A 20,124-nucleotide genomic window follows, 5' to 3' on the forward strand; every position below is an offset into this window, starting at 1 on the left:
TGGGGATTCCCATGGACAGAAGAATCTTGTGGGCTACAGTCCATGGGGTCGCAAAGAATCAGACATGACTGAAGCAACTTAGCAGCAGCAGCACGAGGGTCTCATATCTGTGCTCCCAAGAGCACTGTTGAAAGAGTGTGTCTCCATCACTAGTTTTTGGGGAGAGGGGAGTGAGTTTGTTTCCTATGTTGACATTCACAAATGTGTGAAGACGCTTTGGGTGGGTGGGAGGATGCTACTGGCTTCTAGGGTGCAGAGGCAAAGGATGCTGCTGAACATCCTACAATGCACAGGACGGCCCCCAGCTAAGAATCATCCGGCCCCTCATGTCAGTAGTGCTGATGGTAAAGAAACTCAGGTCCCAACAAAACTCAGAGGCTGTGGAGCAGAGAGGAGGTAAAGCCCTTGCTTTTCCTTTGGTTTCTGAGCTTTCAGAATGAGCCTTCAGAGGTTCCCACATTCTTTGTCCTTCAGTTTGGTTCAGTCTCTCAGTCGTGTCCGACTCTTTGTGACCCCATGACTGCAGCACGCCAGGCCTCCCTGTCCATCACCAACTCCCAGAGCTTGCTCAAACTCGTGTCCATCGAGTCGGTGATGCCATCCAACCATCTCACCCTCTGTCATCCCCTTTTCCTCCCACCTTCAATCTTTCCCAGCATCAGGGTCTTTTCCATTCAGTCAGTTCTTTGCATCAGGTGGCCAAAGGATTGGAGTTTCAGCTTCAGCATCAGTCCTTCCAATGAATATTCAGGACTGATTTCCTTTAGGATGGACTGGTTTGATCTCCTTGCAGTCCAAGGGTCTCTCAAGAGTCTTCTCCAACACCACAGTTCAAAAGCATCAGTTCTTTGGTGCTCAGCTTTCTTCATAGTCCAACTTTCACATCCACACATGACTACTGGAAAAACCATAGCTTTGACTAGATGGACCTTTGTCGGCAAAGTAATGCCTCTGGTTTTTAATATGCCATCTGGGTTGGTCATAGCTTTTCTTCCAAGGGGCAAGCATCTTTTAATTTCATGGCTATGTCCTTGCCCTCAATTTATAGATAAGGAAACTGAGGCTTTGGGACTTCCCTAGTGGTCCATTGGTTAAGAATCTGCCTTCCAACACAGGGCATGTGGGTTTGATTCCTGGTCTGAGAAGATCTCACGTGCCTCAGAGCAACTAAGCCTGTGCACCGCAACAAGAGAAACCAGCGCCATGAGAATGCTGCTCTCTGCAACTAGAGAAAGCCTGAGTGCAGCATTGAAGCCCCAGCACAGCCAAAAATAAATAAAATTAAGAAAAAAGAAACTGAGGCTGAGAGTTGAAGTCATTTGCCCAAGGGCAGCAGCTAGAAGGAGGCAGAGCCAGAACTTAAACCCATGTTGACTTGACTCCAGAGCCTGTTTATTAACCCTGTTGCTGATCAGACCTTCTCCCTAACTCCTTTCGTGACCTCAGACAAGGCAGATGTGGCTGAGAAAATAGAAACTCAGAGAAGCTTAAAAAAAAAAAATCATACCCAAAATCCCATTAGAGAATAATATCCATGGTCACGATTTGAAGGCAAATCAGTTTCTTCAGCTGCAAAACCTTCCTTGTGGAGTGATTGTGATTATAAAGAGGCATTACATATGAGAAGGTGGCGTGCAGAGGGAGGTATGATTACTCGCAGGACCCAGAGGCATCCTTATTCACAAGGCGGAGGGGGAGGATACGGAGCGTCTGAATTAAAAGCAGTTACTTCATCTTCTTGGGAAATGGTGACTCATTAAGAGCAACCGACTGTTTCCCATTATATTCACTTCATAGCGAGAAGGCGAGATGCTTGATACATCCCATACTAGGATGTTTGAGGGGTTGAAATGAGCTTCTATCCTCCATGAATGATTGATGACAGTAAAAGGCTGGGGTATCACCAGGAGCCTTTGAAATGCATCAGGATATCTGTTCCCCAGTAATGGGGCTCAGATATCTTTCCCTGGTATTTACGACTCTCCCTCGGGTCGATACCAGGAAGATGTGCCTGTGGGGACCTAGGGGGTGAGCTAAAGGACCTGGCTCCTTGGCTGAGGGCTAGCAGGGCCATTCTTGGACCCTTCATTCAGGGTGATGTGTGTGTGCATGCGTGCTCAGTCGCTTCAGTCATGTCCGACTCTTTGTGACTGTATGGACTGTAGCCCACCAGGCTCCTCTGTCCATGGGATTTCCCAGGCAAGAATACTGGAGTGGGTTGCCATGCCTGCCTCCAGGGGATCTTCCTGACCCGGGGATTGAACATGCATCTCCTGCACTGCAGGCAGATTCTTTACCACTGAGCCACTGGGGAGCAGGCGTGGGTCTAAATGACCAGCAGGCCCTCGTTCTCCAGGTTTGATGATGCTGACCTTGTCTCCTCCCCCACATTGGTCTGGCTTTTCCAGGGAAAGGACAGGTGTGAGTAGTAAGAATGATGCTGACCACCCTTTATCACACCCGGGCACTGCACCAAGCACTGGATGTGTCATCTTACTTCTTCTCCAGAGCAGCAACTCTATGAGGTAGGACTTACTGTCCATTTTACAGAGGAGGAAACTGAGTCTTGGGAAGAATCAGTAACGTGGTCCAGATCACACAGTGACTGGTAGAGCCAGGACTTGAACTGGAATCTGTCCAAACCTAGCATCAGAGGAAAGCTGTGAGCTAATGACTTTTCTCCCTGACACATAAACCCCTTCTTAGAAGGTCAGCTTGATGAGAACAAGGCTTTTGTCTGTTTTGTTTCATCCTCATTACTTAGAGCAGGATCTGGCATGAAGCAGGTTTTCATTGATATTTATTAAATGAATAATAAGAGCAAACATTACAGAGAAGTTTCTTTATGCCTGGCACGAAGATCAGCTGAGACATGAGTGATTGTCCCCATGTGGCAGATGAAGAAACTGAGGCCCAGACTCATCAACCGATGGGACCAAGATCAGCCTGGGAGGTGGTCGTGACACCTGAAAAGTTCATGCCCATAACGGCCCCTCTCATAGGCCGTCTTTGAGGGCTCACCTGGCTCTCACGGTACCTGTACCCAAAAAGCTTTTTCTCTTTTTCTTTAATGTTTTCAGCCGATGACACCTGCCATGGTAAGCATTCAAACAACACAGTTAACAGTGAATTGGGCTTCTTTGGTCACTCAGTGGTAAAGAATCCGCCTGCCTATGCACGAGACGTGGGATATGATCTTGGGTGGCCTCGGCCTGCAGTGGCTGGGGTTCCCAGCCAGCGACTGAGGCCGGGTTGCGTTGGTGAAAGCACCAAATCCTAGTCACTAGATCAGTGGTCAGTGACAAGGGCCCTGCCCCTTCAGCTTTGCAGAAAAGAATTCCTACAAAGATGGAAAGTAGTGAAACAGGTAAAGTGTTTATTGAGAAGTAAAATAGTACAGTCCGTGTAGAAAGACACACGGGCGCTCTCAGGGAGAGAGAGTCGCCGAGTTGCACCCTCGTGGCAGCTTGAATCACTTTTATGAGGCATTTTTCCGGGTTTCCTTTGGCCAGTCATTTGAATTTCCCCAGTTCACTGTCTGTATTTGGTATATCGCAGGACCCTCCCATGTGTGCGCATGCATCTCTTAGCCAAGATGGATCTTACTGAAAAGGCCTCTGGGTAGAACATCCCTTAACATAACTCCCCTTTGGTCTCCAAGGAGCCTTTCTGTGCATGTGTGGTCAAGGAGGTCTTCTGACTTGGGGAATGAGAAATACGTGGTCTGGGCCGGGCCCAGCCTCCTCCCTTAATTGTCCTGCTTTTTTCTTCTTGGAGTTTTGATCCGCAAGGACTGAATCTCCAATAGCTTTACCCTGGTGGACGGGCGCTCACCTGCCTCCTGCCTCAGTTCAGTCCCTGGGTAGGAAACATCCCCTGGAGAAGGAAATGGCAACCCACTCCAGTATTCTTGCTGGGAAATCCCATGGACAGAGGAGCCTGGCGGGCTATAGTCCATGGGGTCAAAAGAGTTGGATACAACTTAACGACTAAACAACAACAACAAATACAGTAAATCAGCCGCATCAGATGTATTAACAATGGTGGGCATTAGGGGAAGGGCAGATAGGAATTCTCTGTAGTGTCTTTGCAAGTTTTCTATACATAAAAATTTATTCCAAAAATTTTAAAAAGTTTATTACAAAATTCAGATAGTTTCTCTCCTGGCGTTAGGTTCTTCCCTGGTGTCCCAGTGATTAAGACTTTGCCTTCCAATGTGCAGAGTGCAGATTTGATCCCTGGGTGGGGAAGCTAAGATCCTAATGCCTGGGTGGACAAAAAACCAAAACATAAAACAAAAGTAATATTGTAGCAAATTCAATAAAGACTTAAAAAAAAAAGTTCCACATCTATTCACAGGATAGAAAAGGACATATTAGGCTGAAGGTGATTGTCCTCTGATGCTTACCCGCAGGCTCCCCCGTTCTCCAAAGGCCCTTCTCTTGTGTGTCCTTTTGAGGATGTTCCAAGGATGCTGGGCGCCAGTAAGTGTTTGTGGGACTGAAATGAATACATCCACCATCATTAAATTGCTTCTATGATACAAGCTGGGTTAAAATAATGACTCAAAATGGCTGATTCATCTTTGGGCGAAAAAATCTGACACACTTGCCTTCACGCCTCAGTTCTCATTTAATTTCCAATGAGAACTCAAGAGATTGAGCCCCCTGCTGTTTGTTGAGGGACCCTCAGAAGCAAATCGTGTCATGTCCTTCCACATCCTGTCAGACATGGAGATGAGGCTGTCCCCAGGGCCTCTAAGTCCTTTCCAACCAAAGGAACTGGAATTTGATTCTACGGAAGCTTTCCCGGGGGTAGGAAGGGTGACCCTGGCACCCAGATGCTCTTAGCCTCAAACTGGAATGCTGTGACCCTTGTCCCCCATGTCCTCAGCCTGCCTTTTGTCTGTGGAAAGGCTTTAGTGAAAGAATGAGTTTAATCGGAAAAGTGAGAAAATGCAGAAACGAAGGAAACCAAATAATAATGTAGCCATTAATCACAGTCAGGACCTTGATTTCCTTCTCCTGTGTTGTAGATCATGTTCTAAGCCATATCCTGTGAGCTCTCTTATAGATGCTGAAACCACCACCCAGTGGAAGAAGTTAACTACATGATGACCAGACTCTAGCCATGCCTAAGCTGCCACAATTTTGAGAACTGGCCACAGGGACATGGAAACAAACCAGCCCCGGAACTGAAGGAATTGTACCTAAAAGAATCAAAATGATGCTGGTCAGACCACTGATGACTCATTTCAAGATGACTGTCAGAGCTGACTGTGCTATTTCTGCATGTAGCCCCCTCCCTCTGTCTATAAAAGCTGTTGCCCACTGACTGTTGGGTGAAGGGGGGGTGGAGTCAGCCTTTGGACAGGTGCCTGCCCTCCCCACTAGTTGCCAGCATCCAAAATAAAGCAAACTTGCCTTTCACCAACCTGGCTTCTTTAATGGCTTTTAAGTGGCGAGCAGCTAGATCTGAGTTCGGTGACAAAACCACAATGAATTAGGTTGCACGAAAATTACAGGCATCCTTCAATTTATTGTGTTTCCCAGATATTGTGTGTTTTACAAACTGAAGTTTTATGGCATCTCTGTGTCAAACAAGTCTGTCTTGCCACTTTTCCAATAGCATTTGCTCACTTCGTGTCTCTGTGTCACGTCTTGGTAATTCTCACATTCCAAACCCTCCGCCAGCAGAAAGATTATGACTCACTGAAGGCTCAGATGATGGTTAGCATTTTTTAGCCATCAAGTATTTTTAAATTAAGGTGCATACATTGTTTTCTTTTTTTTAGACAAAATGCTCTTGCACATTTGATTACAGTAAAGTGCAAACGAAATTCTTTTGTGCACTGAGAAACCAAAAACTTTGTGTGATTGCTTTATTGAGATACTTACTTTATTGCAGTGGTCTGGAACTGAGCCCACAATATCTCCTGTACTCTTTTTTTTTTTTTTTCCAATTATCGACCTTTACAATTGTCAAAGAAGCCTCAGTTTGATGGTTTGTCTTTAACACCTCTCCAGTACTTGCCAACTATGTAGTACTTACTCATCTACATGGTTAAGAAAGAAAAGTTAGGCTTTCAATCTGAGCTCTAAGCAGGCTACAGTATTTAGTCAGAATTTGATAAGATCACTTTATTTCCATTGGACTTACTGTTATGATTATTTTCTAACTATACTAAGTGATATTGACAGCATGTATGGATATGATAATGCAATTTCCTTTAAGGAGTTTATATAAGTGAAAAAAGTCAATGTAAAGAATATTGAATACATGCTGGTATAGTTAGTGTCTTAGCTCAGGCTGCTGTAACAAAGTATCATAGACTGAGTGACTTAAACAACAGTTATTTCTCACAGTTCTAAAGGCTGGGAAGTCCAAGATCAAGGCACTGGCAGATCTGGTGTTTGGTAAGGACCCTCTTTCTGGTTTGTAGACGACTATCTTCTTGTGTTCTTACATGGGGAACAACAGAGAGACAGGAAGCAAGCTCTGATGCTTCATATAAGGGCACTAATCCATTATGGGGGCCCCACCCTTGTGACCTCCTATAACCCTGATTACCTCTCAAATACTCCACCTCCAAACACCATCACACTAAGAGTTAGGGTGTCAACATAGGACTTTGGCAGGGTGAGGGGAGGACACAAGCATTCAGTCCCCAACATAATGTGTGTGTGTGTGTTCAGTTACTTAGTCATGTCCGACTCTTTGGCCTCATGCACTGTAGCCCGCCAGGCCCCTCTGTCCATGGAATTTTCCAGGCAAGAATACTGTAGTGGGTTCTCATTTCCTCCTCCAGAGTATCTTCCCAACCCAGGGATTGAACCTGAGTCTCCTGCATTGGCAAGCAGATTCTTTACCATCAGTGCCACCTGGAAAGCCTGACCGATAGTACATGATTGTGGTGAATTCTGCACAGTGATTGAGGTTTTGGAAATGCTATCCTGTAGCCCTTTGACCTACAGCCTGGACTTTGGAATCAGACAGTCCTGGGTCTGTGCCATTCACTGGTTGAATGACTTTGGCCAATCACTTATGTTCCTTCTGAGCCTCATCTTATTAACCTATAAAGAGAGGGTGATAATGTGCGTACCTACCTGCCAAGGTATTTAGGAGCAGGATGAGTTAGTGCTGGACTCCTAGTGATGCTTCATATGTGACAGCTCTGGGTACATGAAATGAGGAAGCAGAAACAGAAGTGGGTATTGCCCAGGGGACCCTGGACTTAGATTCATGTTGTGACCCATGGCTGGAGACGACTGACCGGGGAAGATTTCTCTTTTGGTCCCCAGCAGTTTCCCTTCTCTCTAAATTTAAATTATAAATTTCTAGGAGACCGTCAGCCCTCGCTTGCCATGCCCACCATCACCGCCCTGTCCCCAGGTAGCTTTATGTTTTCAAGATAAATGATTAAACCTGCAGGAACATCCCAGTCATGTCCGGTGCTCAGTGCTCAGCTCTTGCTTGCCAGTGCTGCTGTGCTCATGAGGCGTGAGTCTTCCTGGTGTGGCATTTGGGGATAAAAAGGATGGATTTAGCTGCTTCATCCCCCAGAAGTGACTCAGCTGCTCTAAGCTGAGTGACAGCCATGGCAGTTGGAGCCCTGGGGACTTCTGTGCCTTAGTGCTCTGCTTGTTCTAAACAACCATGCTTTGCTCTCTTAGATCCTTGTGGCAACCATCTTCTCTAGCTGTCCTGAAATGCTTATCCAGCTCCTCCTGGGATTTGTCCTTGTGGACACATCCACTGTTGGTTGCCTTCCTTCTAGCTGGAGAATGTTGCCGAGGTTTCCATCATGCTAGTTCTGTCATACAAGGTCAGACTGAAAGAAACCATGCATGATATTCACTTACTGACATCTTGTACCCGCATTTCTCAGGGTCTGGGCTGAAGACCCCCTGCATGAAGGTCCTTGGACCTGCCCCCTGCCCCTCAGCCCAGGTGTATCCTAATTCCTGGGGCAGAGCTCCCCAGATAATCACCTGCTAGATCTTTAAAACAGCTCCTCTTTGTTGACATATATACACCACCATGCGTGTAATAGCTAGCTATTGGGAACTTGCTATAAAGCACAGGGAGCTCAGCTCAGTGCTCTTTAATGACCTAGAGGGGTGGGGAGGGGGTAAGGGGTGGGACGGAGGGGATATATGTATACCTATAGCTACTTCACTTTGTTGTACACCAGAAGCTAACACAACGCAGTAAAGCAATTATACTCCAATAATTTAAAAAATGAAATTAAAAAATAGCTACTCTCCATATATCTAAGGCAATAAAATAGACTCAGTTTTCTGATTGCTAAGCTGATGATGATACTTCTTAAGTGGAGAGGTAGTTCTTAAGTGAATAGAATTGATGGCAACAAAGACTTTGGAGTAGGACAGGTCTGGTTTTAAATCTTGACCCCACCACTTTCTCCATTTCTTGAGCCTTGACTTGCTCTTCTGTGAAAGGGGGATGAAAACAGTTTTTATCACCCAGGGCTATTTTGGGAGTTAAATAAGGTGATTTGATCCTAGCATGTAATAAGTGCTAAGTAAATGTTAGCTATTATTGTTACTGTCTAAATGTGTGTTTTTTTTTAACCTAATTTAAATTAGGGGAATGATAGCATCTACCATCTAGGGCAGGGGTTGGCAAACTTTTTCTACAAATATTTGCAGTTATGTGGGCCATGCAATCTCTGTTACAGCTACTCATCCTATTGGTGTAATGCAGAAACAGCCATAAGCAATACATGAATGAGCATGAGCATGGCCAGTGTTCCAATAAAACTTTATTTGCAACATCAGGGTGGGGACTGGCTTTGGCCCATGGTCATGGCACCCCACTCCAGTACTCTTGCCTGGAAAATCCATGGACAGAGGAGCCTGGTAGGCTGCAGTCCATGGGGTCGCTAAGAGTCGGACACGACTGAGTGACTTCACTTTCACTTTTCTTTTTCATGCGTTGGAGAAGGAAATGGCAACCCACTGCAGTATTCTTGCTTGGAGAATCCCAGGGACGCTGGAGCCTGGTGGGCTGCTGTCTATGGGGTCACACAGAGTCGGACATGACTGAAGTGACTTAGCATTAGCATAGCTGGTTAACCCCTCACCTAAGGTGTTGTGAAGATTAAATGAGATGAGACTTGTAATGAGCCTGGCAAGACTTTGCCAACAAAAGTCTGTATAGTCAGAGCTATGTTTTTTCCAGTAGTCATGTATGGGTGTGAAAGTTGGACCATAAAGAAGGTTGAGTGCCAAAGAATTGATGCCTTCGAATTGTGGTGCTGGAGAAGATTCTTAAGAGTCCCTTGGATAGCAAGGAGATCAAACCAGTCAATCCTAAAGGAAATCAACCCTGAATATTCATTGGAAGGACTGATGCTGAAGCTGAAGCTCCAATCCTTTGGCTTACCTGTGTGAAGAGCTGGCTCACTGGAAAAGAGCCTGGTGCTGGGAAAGATTGAAGACAGACGGAGAAGGGGATGACAGAGGATGAGATGGTTGGATGGCATCACCGACTCAATGGACATGAGTTTGAGCAAACTCTGGGAGAGGGTGAAGGAGAGGGATGCCTGACGTGCTGCAGTCCACGGGGTCGCAAAGAGTCAGACACAACTTAACAACTGAATAGCAACAGTGCTTGGCACAGAGAAAGGATTCGAACTGTTCCATCCTGATTTGAACTCCAGGCTTTGCTCCTTTCTCCAGGGGAAAGAAAGCATCTATGAGCAGGACTTTTCAACAGAAGGATCAGTGCCATCCTCTGTCCCAGGTCAAAGCTAAATGTTCATCTCAGCACCTGGAGCCTGGCAGTGCCACCACCTCCGTCCTCCCCCGAGGTTGGAGGTAAAATGCCAATCCATGGGGTGTGATTAATCTTCTGTGTCCCACGCTTCGTCCCAGGGTGTGTTGCCATTTTCAGCGTGTGTCCTGTGGAAATCAGGTTGTCCGTCTGAACCGTGATGGCTGAGAAATAAGGATACTCACGTCTTTGGAATGGTTAACTATGCGCCTTTGCATCCGTAGATTCATTTAGCTCTCACCCGGAGGCTGTATAATGTGGTGAAGGCATGTGGTTAGGGAGAAGAGAGAGAGGCTAGATTTGAATTCTGTCTCTGTAACATTCTGGTTGAGTGATGTTGGCCAAGTCACCTTCCTTCTCTAAGCTTCAGATACATCCTCTATGAAATAGAGATTAAATGAGATTGTACATATAAAGCCTCCAGCACAGCTTAGCATATGATAGCTATTAAATCCCATTTTGTAAAGGAAGAACATGATACTAAGACATAAAAAGGCTCACCAACAATCATGAACTGGTGATTGGCCTCAGTTCAAAGATCTTTAACTCTGGCCCCTGGTGGTCCAGTGGCTAAGACTCTGTGTTCCCAATGCAAGGGGTCCAGGTTCAATCCCTGGTCAGGGAACTGGATCCCACGTGCCGCAACCAAGAGTTTGAATGCCTCAAGTAAAGATTCACATCCTGCAACTAAAAAAAAGAGAGAGAGAGATGGTGTGGCAGAGCATGGGGATAACAAAGGTAATTGTAACTGTGCATCAAGCATAGCGTGTCTCTGTTAATTCAGTTCTCACAACAGGCAGGTTGGAAGGAGTTAGCAGATGCAGAGAATGTGATGTTGGCCTCAGAGTAAAGCAAGAACATTCCCTCTCCTGTGTTTCCTCTGCCGATGAAGGGTCATCAGACTACGGCATCCTTTAAAACCCAGCCATTCTCTCTGGAAATGTGGCCTAAAGGCACCTCTTAGATGCACACAGAGATTTATCTCTGAGAATGCTCATCCCAGCGCTGCTTCTAGTGGGGGAAATGGCAAACAACCTAAGTGTCTGGGGGTTGGTGAAGTGATTCATGACACAGCCACAAATAGCAAACCACACAGCCTTTCACACTGCTGCTGGGGAAGAGCATCCAAGGACGTGTGGAAACGCTCACGGAATGTTCAGTGAAATGAGCAGGTAATAAAATGGTGAGACCCTAACTTTATATTACAAAAACCAGACCTCCATGATGGTGTGTGTGTGTGTATACATATATATATATATAGGGCTTCCCAGGTGATTCTAGTGGTAAAGAACCCACCTGCCAATGCAGGAGACATAAAATGAGATGCGGGTTCAATCCCTGGGTCGGAAAGATCCCCGGAGGAGAGCATGGCAACCCACTCCAGTATTCTTGCCTGGAGAATCCCGTGGACAGAGGAGCCTGGAGGGAGACAGTCCATAGGGTTGCAAAGAGTCGGACACAACTGAATGACTTAGTTTGTGCATGTGTGTGTATGTATATATGCACATAACATCTTGAACTACTCACATCTTGATATGTGTTTTTGCACTCCTAAAAAAAAATGCATGTGTTTATATATAACATTATACATATAAAACACACACACATATATAAAACCATATGTGTCACCCTATATATGCATGCTACATATATAATATATATAATGACATAAATTACCATATGTATGCATCAGAAGAATGTACATAAAAAACGTCAGTATATGAAGAGAGATGTATATACATAGATCCACATACATGCATAGTGTTATGGATTGAATGTTTATATCCCCCACAAATTCATATGTTGGAGCCCTAATCCCCAGTGAGGCTGATTTGGAAATGAGAAAGCTGTTGTTGTTCAATCGCTAAGTCCTGTTCAACTCTTTACAACCCCATGGACATCAGACTTACCTGTACTTCACCGTCTCCCGGAGCTTGCTCAAACTCATGTCTGTTGAGTCAGTGATGCCATCCAACCATCTCGTCCTCTGTCGCCCGCTTCTTCTTCTACCTTCAATCTTTCCCAGCATCAGGGTCTTTTCCAATGAGTCGGCTCTCTGCATCAGGTGGCCAAAGGATTGAAGCTTCTACTTCAGCATCAGTCCTTCCAATGAATGTTCAAGATTGATTTCCTTTAGGATTGACTGGTTTGATCACCTTGCTGTCCAAGGGACCCTCAAGAGTCTTCTCCAGCACCACAGTTGAAAAGCATCAATTCTTCGGTGCTCAGAACTGAGATTAAATGAGGGCATTAAAAGTGGAGCCCTGATCTCATAGAGTTAGTATCTTTCTAAGAAGAGACACCGGAGAGTTCTCTCTGCATGCACACGAAGAGGCCATGTGAGTACAGTGAGAAGGTGGGCATCTGCAAGCCAGGAAGAGAGTTTTCACCAGAAGCTCACCCTGCCAGACCTTGATCTGGAACTTCTAGCCTCCAAAACCAGGAGAAAACAAATGTCTATAGTTTAAGCTCTGCAGCTTCTGTTGTTTTGTTATGGTAGCCCTAGTGAACTAGTATATGTGCATATATACATTGTTGTTCAGTCGCTAAGTTATGTCTGACTCATTGCAACCCCAGGGATTGTACGCTCCTGTAGCAGGCTCCTCTGTCCTCCACTATCTCCCAGAATTTTGCTCAAATTCATGTAATAATTGCCTCCCGCTCTTCCCCAGGAGCATTTTGGATACCTTCTTGACCTGGGGGTGCTCATCTTCCAGCATCGTATCATTTTGCCTTTTCATACTTTTCATACCCCATGTCCATGGGATTCTCCAGGCAAGAATACCACGTGCTCCAGTGGACCACATTTGGTCAGAACTCCTAACTATGACCCATCCGCTTTGGGTGGCTCTGCACAGCATGGCTCGTAGCTTCATTGAGTTACACAAGCCCCTTTGCCACAACAAGGCTGTGATCCATGAAGTGGGTGTATATACATATATACATGCAGATATATTTATATACAGTCATATATATGTAAGGGCTTCCCATGCAATGCAGTTGGTAAAGAATCTGCCTGCCAATATAGGAGACATGGGTTTGATCCCTGAGTTGGGAAAATCCCCTGGAGAGGAAATGGCAACCCACTCCAGTAATCTTGCTTGGAAAATCCCATGAACAGAGGAGTCTGGCAAGTTACAGTCCATGGGGTCACAAAGAGTTGGACACAACTGAGTGCACACACACACACACACACGTATATAGTGTCTTTCTATATATTTGATAATTATATGGTTCTGTGTGTGTGGCATACATATGGTCTTATATTTTTTTGACATATGGCTTTACTTATATGACAATATATATATATACATATAACTATCAATATAAAGTCAGAAGAATGTCCATCAAAATGTTCCCTCTGGGCAGAGAGGTTGTAGATGACTTTTTACCTCGTTCTTCTTTGCTTATCTCTGTTATCTGAATTTTCTACAACAAACTTGTATCATTTCACGTTACTATTGCTTACATTACTTAGTATTCCTATAAGATAATTATTAATGGTATTGCTAAAAGTAATTATCACACCCATTTTTCTGCCTAAAAATGCTGGTCTTGGAGACTGGGACAGGATGAACGGCCATGGTCAAAAGGACCGAGACTCAGAAGCTGGGACCAGGCAGGGACTGCCAAGGGCACGTTATAACCTTGAACAGGTTTGGGTGACCCCTGCCTGAGCCTCCTTCTGCCTTGTAACAGGGTTCCCATGGAAACGTGCTTTCTAGTTTCTGAAGGGCCCGCTCACAAATACAGACTTGCAACACTGGCAAAGATCCGTGTGCCTTCTTGGGGTATGAAGGTCGCTGGAGCAAGGCGGGGACTGTCCCAAAGGGAATTCTTGAAAACCCTTACAGCCCTCGGGGTCTTGACGCCTGCATTTTATATCTCCTGCACAGATCAGCTGGACATCATCTCCATGGCAGAGACAACCATGAGGCCGGAGGAGATCGAGCTGGAGATGGCGAAAATCCAGCGTCTCCGGGAAGTCTTGGTCCGACGGGAATCTGAGCTCAGGTTTATGTAAGTGCTTGGGGGAAGTGGCCAAGAAAAGGAAGGAGTGAGGAGGGGGAGGATGCCCGGGAACCTGACATTTACTGTTGATAACTGTGTGCCAGCCTCATTCTCACTACTGCCTCGAGAAGTGGCTATCTGTTCCTCTATTTCTTATTCCTGTGTGCTCAGTCGCTCAGTCGTGTCCGACTCTTTGCAACCCCATGGACTGCAACCTGCTAGGCTCCTCTGTCCATGGAATTTTACAGGCAAGAAATACTGGAGTGGCATTTCTTCCTCCAGAGGATCTTCCTAACCCAGGGGTTGAACCTGCATCCCTTGCATCTCCTGCATTGGCAGGCGGATTCTTTACCTCTCGTGCCTCCTGGGATGCCCTATTTCTTAGTATATAACTGTTAGTCAATATAAAACCCTATAAAAGATGATTAAATTACTATCTGGGTCTTGCTTTTTTTTTTTTTTTTTCTATTTTTATTGTTTACATTCTCAAAGAGCATAAAACTTATATTTGGTTCTAAAATTATAATTAAGCTTCTGTTCTTATCTACAGATTTTTTTCTAACATTAAAAACATATCACAAAGGGTGGGATGAATCGAGAGATTAGAATGGCATACATATACTGCCATGTGTAAAATAGATAGCTAGTGGGAACCTGCAGCATAGCACAGGGGGCTCAGCTCGGTGCTCTGTGGTGACCTAGCGGAGTGGGATCAGGGGGAGGAAGGTCCACAAGGGAGCGGATATATGTATACATATAACTGATCCATGCTGTTGCACAGCAGAAACTAACACAACATTGTAAAGCAACTGTACCCCAATTTAAAAAAAATTACTAGCGTTGACAATATACTCCCCATGTTTTAAACGGAAAGGCGACAGAGAATGTGAGCTCAGCTTTAAAGTACTGAAGGGCTGTCTTCAGCCTGCAGGTGCTCAGAGGGGCCAAGGCTGCTTTTGCAACAATGGCTCTCACTGAGCATTTCCTGATCTTTGCATTGTGTGTGTGTGTGTGTGTGTGTGTGTGCATGTTATCCCCACATCTGGCACACACACGTCAAGTGCTCAGAGACATTAGGCCAACATGTAAGCTACAGCCCTGGGCCAGGCCGGCATAAGCTCTTGACTTGTGACCTCACTAAATTTCCCCATCGTCCTCATGAGTCTGATCGCTTAGAGACAAATGTCAACAGTAGACACTTGGATAAATCAAATTAACCAAATGATACAGAAGGATGTCAATGCTGTCAGGACATTTCGGAGGCTCAGTGACATGCTCCCAGGGAGGGGCTGGCTTCTTGGCGCCCAGAAGTCTTGCTAGCAGCCTGCAGATAGCAGTGGATAACAATGAGGGTTCCCCCCACCAAGCCCCGCCTTTAGAGTATGTAGCCTTGTCTGGAGGCACAGAATTTTATCGATCTCAGAGATGCACAGCAGACTCCAAGATGGCCGGGTAGAGATCATGGCCCACTCAGACCTGGACAAACACCTCATCCATCATCTGTGGCCTTCTGGGCTAAGGGGCTGGGTGTGGACCCTTCTGGAATTTGGTTTCCCGGTTCTTTCTCAAAGCCAGGCCTTCACACTGCTATAGGGTTTAAGGTGCAGGTGGGTCCTAGTCTTGTCTCCATTTTAGAGAAGGAATATGCAGGTCAGGAAGCAACAGTTAGAACTGGACATGGAACAACAGACTGGTTCCAAATAGGAAAAGGAGTCCGTCAAGGCTGTATGTTGTCACCCTGTTTATTTAACTTCTATGCAGAGTACATCATGAGAAACGCTGGGCTAGAGGAAGCACAAGCTGGAATCAAAATTGCCAGGAGAAATATCAATAACCTCAGATATGCAGATGATACCACCGTTATGGCAGAAAGTAAAGAACTAAAGAGCCTCTTGATGAAAGTGAAAGAGGAGAGTGAAAAAGTTGGCTTAAAGCTCAACATTCAGAAAACTAAGATCATGGCATCCAGTCCCATCACTTCATGGAAAATAGATGGGGAAACAGTGTCAGACTTTATTTTTGGGGGCTCCAAAATCACTACAGATGGTGATTGCAGCCATGAAATTAAAAGACGCTTCCTCCTTGGAAGGAAAGTTATGACCAACCTAGACAGCATATTCAAAAGCAGAGACATTACTTTGCCAACAAAGGTCCATCTAGTCAAGGCTATGGTTTTTCCAGTAGTCATGTATGGATGTGAGAGTTGGACTATAAAGAAACCTGAGTGCTGAAGAATTGATGCTTTTGAACTGTGGTGTTGGAGAAGACTCTTGAGAGTCCCTTGGCCTGCAAGGAGATCCAACTAGTCCATCCTAAAGGAGATCAGTCCTGGGTGTTCATTGGAAGGACTGATGCTGAAGCTGAAACTCCAATACTTTGGCCGCCTGATGTGAAGAGCTGACTCATTTGAAAAGACCCTGATGCTAGAAGGAATTGGGGGCAGGAGGAGAAGGGGATGACAGAGGATGAGATGGTTGGATGGCATCACCGACTCGATGGACATAGGTTTGGGTGGACTCTAGGAGTTGGGGATGGACAGGGAGGCCTGGCGTGCTGCAGTTCATGGGGTCGCAAAGAGTTGGACCTGACTGAGTGACTGAACTGAACTGAGCTGGAGGTTAAGAAACTGACCCAAGGTTTCTTTAGCTAATAAGTAGCTAAGGTAGGATGCAGTCTGAGTCCAGAGTTTTTATTAAGTGAGTGAATGAGTGAAGGAAGGAGGGAAAGAAGGAGGGAAGGAAAGAATGAAGGAAGAAAGGAAGCTCTCAATGTATTTCCCGAGATGATGTCTTGAAGAGTGTAAGCTCTTGAGGGCAGAGATCTGATCCATCGCCTCCTCTGTTGAATTCTCCCAGAATCTTGAACAATGCCCAGCACTTATTAGGCCAATTAGTATTTGATGAATGTGCAAAAATTGTTCTTTCACACTCCATCCTTACCCCAATAGCTTCCCTTCACACACACACACATAGACACACATACACACAACACCCCTTTGCGTAGGATATGGGAGAAATAAAATTTTAGACTGTACTAAGCATTTACAGGCTCAGGTGGGAAGCTCTGAGTGAGAGGAATGTGATAGCCTTTGACTGAAACAGCCCCAATAACTGTAGCTGTAATAACCAGGACAAGATTGGTTTTGTCACACCTGCTCGGAAGTAATCAAGTTACCCCTCGGCTCCCCTGGAGTCTGTATGAGTCAGATCCTATTTCATGGCAGAGGGTGTCTTCTCACTTGACTGTCTCCCGCTGTGCTGACTCTTTCTGGATCTAAAGGCTGCTGTCCCAACACCCCTGAAGATGAGCATTGTCCCTTCGTGGGTTTCCGTTTTCTCTCCGCGTCCTGCCCTCTCCTCTGGGGCTCACGGCTTCTGCTAGTTCTGCCTCCCTGTCCCTCCCCGGGAGCTAGCATGAATTCACAGGAAGTGGGCTCAGGATCATACTGGCTCTCTCCTGTCCTTGTCTGTGTCCTCAGGCACACGACAGTTTTCAAAAGGACTGCTGTTTACCTCGGGTACTGATATACTGCACACACGCTATGCGTGTTGCATACAGTTGCTCACTTATTTCAACTTTTTGAATCATAAACCCATTCTGAGGGAGTGGATTCTATTCCTTCTACTTTACTGATGAGAAAACGGCAATTATAGAGGTGAGATAACTTTTTCAAGGTCACGAGCTTGTAGAGGTGGACCTGGGATTTGAACTCAAGGTGTGTTTCTGAGGGGCAGAGCCCTGAACCCTAAGTTAGCCCCTTACTTATTCCCAGCAGAAGGACGCCTTTTCTCTTCGCCTCACTCTTCTAGAATGCAAAGACAGACCCCTGCTGGGAGGTCCCCAATCCCACAGTCCCACACTGGGTATCATCTTGTTCCGCCATCTCGAATGCAATTGGGCGGAAACGGAGATGGTTCTGATGCATCAGGCTTTGGACTTTTTCATAGCCTCTCTCTGGAGAGAAGTGATTTATTTGAAGCCTAACATGAGCTCCAACTTAGTCAAGGTTTTCAAGTCAACCTGCTGGGAATTTGCAGTAGTACCCTGTTCCTCTAAGGGTCCTCGGGGACGACAAGAGTCAACATTTATAGAACCCTCACTGAGGGTAAGGCCTTTGTGAGCCCTATGCATACATTGTAATATAACCTATAAAAAGCGCTTGCTAATGGAACGACCAGTCAGGTGCACCCGCAGCATAACTGCTTACCCTAAATAAGGCTCATGAGGTCAGGTTCAGAGAAGGGCTTTGAGTGACCCCAGCGGGCACGTGTCTCCACCACACACCGGGGGCATCTGCTTTGGATGTTTTCCCTTCACTGGTCTCCTGCTTTCCAAGTTCTTAACTGGCATTTAGAGATCTCCCTCTTGAAATCTGGCAATTTTATGAGCTTCATTTGAAAGAGGGAATAAATGCCTCAGTATCACAAAAACGCCTCTTTAATTGGTGGCAAATGTCCAGGAGGTGAAACTTGAAACCTCCTTTGTTCCACCTTTGACCCCCGATGCCACCCACCTGCCATTCCCTCCCGCTGCAGCCCCATCCCATGCCTCTCGCCATCCTGGCCTGCGGAGGCTGTCAACAACCCCAGATTCATTTTCTCACCCTTGATTCCAGCATTGACTCACACCGTTAGCTTTGCATAACTCCTCCTGCAGCCCCTGCCAGCCCGCCTCAGCCCTTCTGCATCACCTCTGCAAGCCTGGTCCTGCTGTTTATCTGGGTTTCTAAGTATCTTCAGAGGTGAGGGAGGGGGCCGTTATCTTCATTTTACACTGTGCTCTGGGCAGCGGTATCTTCTACTTAATGAGTCAGAGCTGCAGCGGGCAGCAGAGATGGGTGTGTGAAGGATAGATTTCAGGAGCACAGTCCTTGAGTTCCAGTATCTCCAGACTCTGGGCTTGGACCCCAGTAACTTCATTTTATTACGAAGGACTGAGCAGAAATAGAGACACAGATGTAGAGAACAAACATGTGGATACCAGGGGGAAAAAGAGAGGGCGGGATGAATTGGGAGATTGAGATTGACACATATACGTATATGTATAAAATAGACAATGAGAACCTATTTATAGCACAGGGAATTCTACTCAGTGCTCTATGGTGACCTAAATGGGAAGAAAGTCCAAAAAAGAGGGGACATATAGCTGATGTAGGTGTAGCTGATTCACTTTGCTGTATGGTAGAAATTAACACAACATTGTAAAGCAACTGTTGCTGTTGTTCAGTCGTTCACTTGTGTCCGACTCTTTGCAACCCCATGGACTACAGCATGCCAGGCTTCCCTGTCCTTCACTATCTCCTGGGATTTGCTTAAACTCATGTCCATTAAGTTAGTGATGCTATCTAACCATCTCATCCTCTGCCACCCTCTTCTCCTTTTGCCCTCAATCTTTCCCAGCATCAGGGTCTTTTCCAGTGAGCTGGCTCTTCACATCAGGTGGCCAAAGGACTGTAGCTTCAACATCAGCATCAGTCCTTCCAGTGAATATTCAGGGTCCACTTCCTGTAAAGCAACTATACTCCAATAAAAGTTAAAAAAAATAATAGAAGAACCAAGTGTGGTTAAGCACTCGGGCCCTAGAACCTGGAAGAGATTCAGGGTATGGTGGTAGAGGGTTCATGAGTTGTAAACAGCAACTTTTCAAATACTTGCTGTGTTGGGCAGTGTTCTAAGTGCTTTCCTCACTACAACTTAATCGACATACAGCATCCTCCCTGCCCTTTTTATAGATGAGGAAACTAATGCACAGAGAGGTCAAGTAACTTGCCCAGGGTTGTTCAGCGTCCACGAAACAGCAGACAGTGATATAACCCAGCACTCTGAGTCCAGAGTCCATGATTTCAACCATCAAGCTATAGGGGCTCTCAGATGGTTTTGAACCCCAGTTCTATTTCTTATTGACTCTGGGGACTGGAGCAAATCTTGCCCTATTCCAGCCTCAGTTTCCCCTCTGATCAATGGGGTGTTGATGCTTCCCTGACAGCACTGTCACCAGGGATGGAAAGAGAGGACATGTGAAAGTAGGTGACTCTTCCTAGGTTACAAGCAAACCAAAATTCCCTTCCCTCCTCTAACTGTTAATACCATGCCTTGAGGGAAGAGGATCAGGGCTGCTTATGTATCTCCAGAGAAGACCCAGAAAACCACCTCTCTCCCCTAAGATCTGGGAGTGGCTCTTACCCATCAAGTTCAACTCTGCTCTGGGGACTTGACTTTATTATTGTTGTCATTTTTAAAAAGTTTGATACACCTGCCTCCTCTTTACCTTTAATGAGCTGATGATAATCCTGAAGCCTGTTAGGAAAAGCTTCAA

At 45.8% G+C, this 20,124-nt stretch overlaps 1 protein-coding gene and 1 long non-coding RNA gene across 3 annotated transcripts in view; both read left to right on the forward strand.

The window, feature by feature from the left end:
* Positions 1-20,124, forward strand: part of BMERB1 (bMERB domain containing 1) — a 145,073-nt gene that overhangs the window by 73,213 nt on the left and 51,736 nt on the right. For both annotated transcript variants that reach the window (XM_070779707.1, XM_019987341.2), the window contains exon 2: positions 13,695-13,818. In XM_070779707.1, the coding sequence (XP_070635808.1) occupies positions 13,695-13,818 (124 nt within the window). The remainder of the gene's footprint in view (positions 1-13,694; positions 13,819-20,124) is intronic.
* LOC139179617 (uncharacterized) lies at positions 2,210-5,418 on the forward strand. Its single transcript, XR_011563941.1, has 3 exons — positions 2,210-2,525; positions 4,415-4,484; positions 5,074-5,418. It is a non-coding gene; the product is annotated as an uncharacterized lncRNA (long non-coding RNA).

This window comes from Bos indicus, chromosome 25 (assembly GCF_029378745.1).
Source record: "Bos indicus isolate NIAB-ARS_2022 breed Sahiwal x Tharparkar chromosome 25, NIAB-ARS_B.indTharparkar_mat_pri_1.0, whole genome shotgun sequence".
NCBI classification, from domain to species: Eukaryota; Metazoa; Chordata; class Mammalia; order Artiodactyla; family Bovidae; genus Bos; species Bos indicus.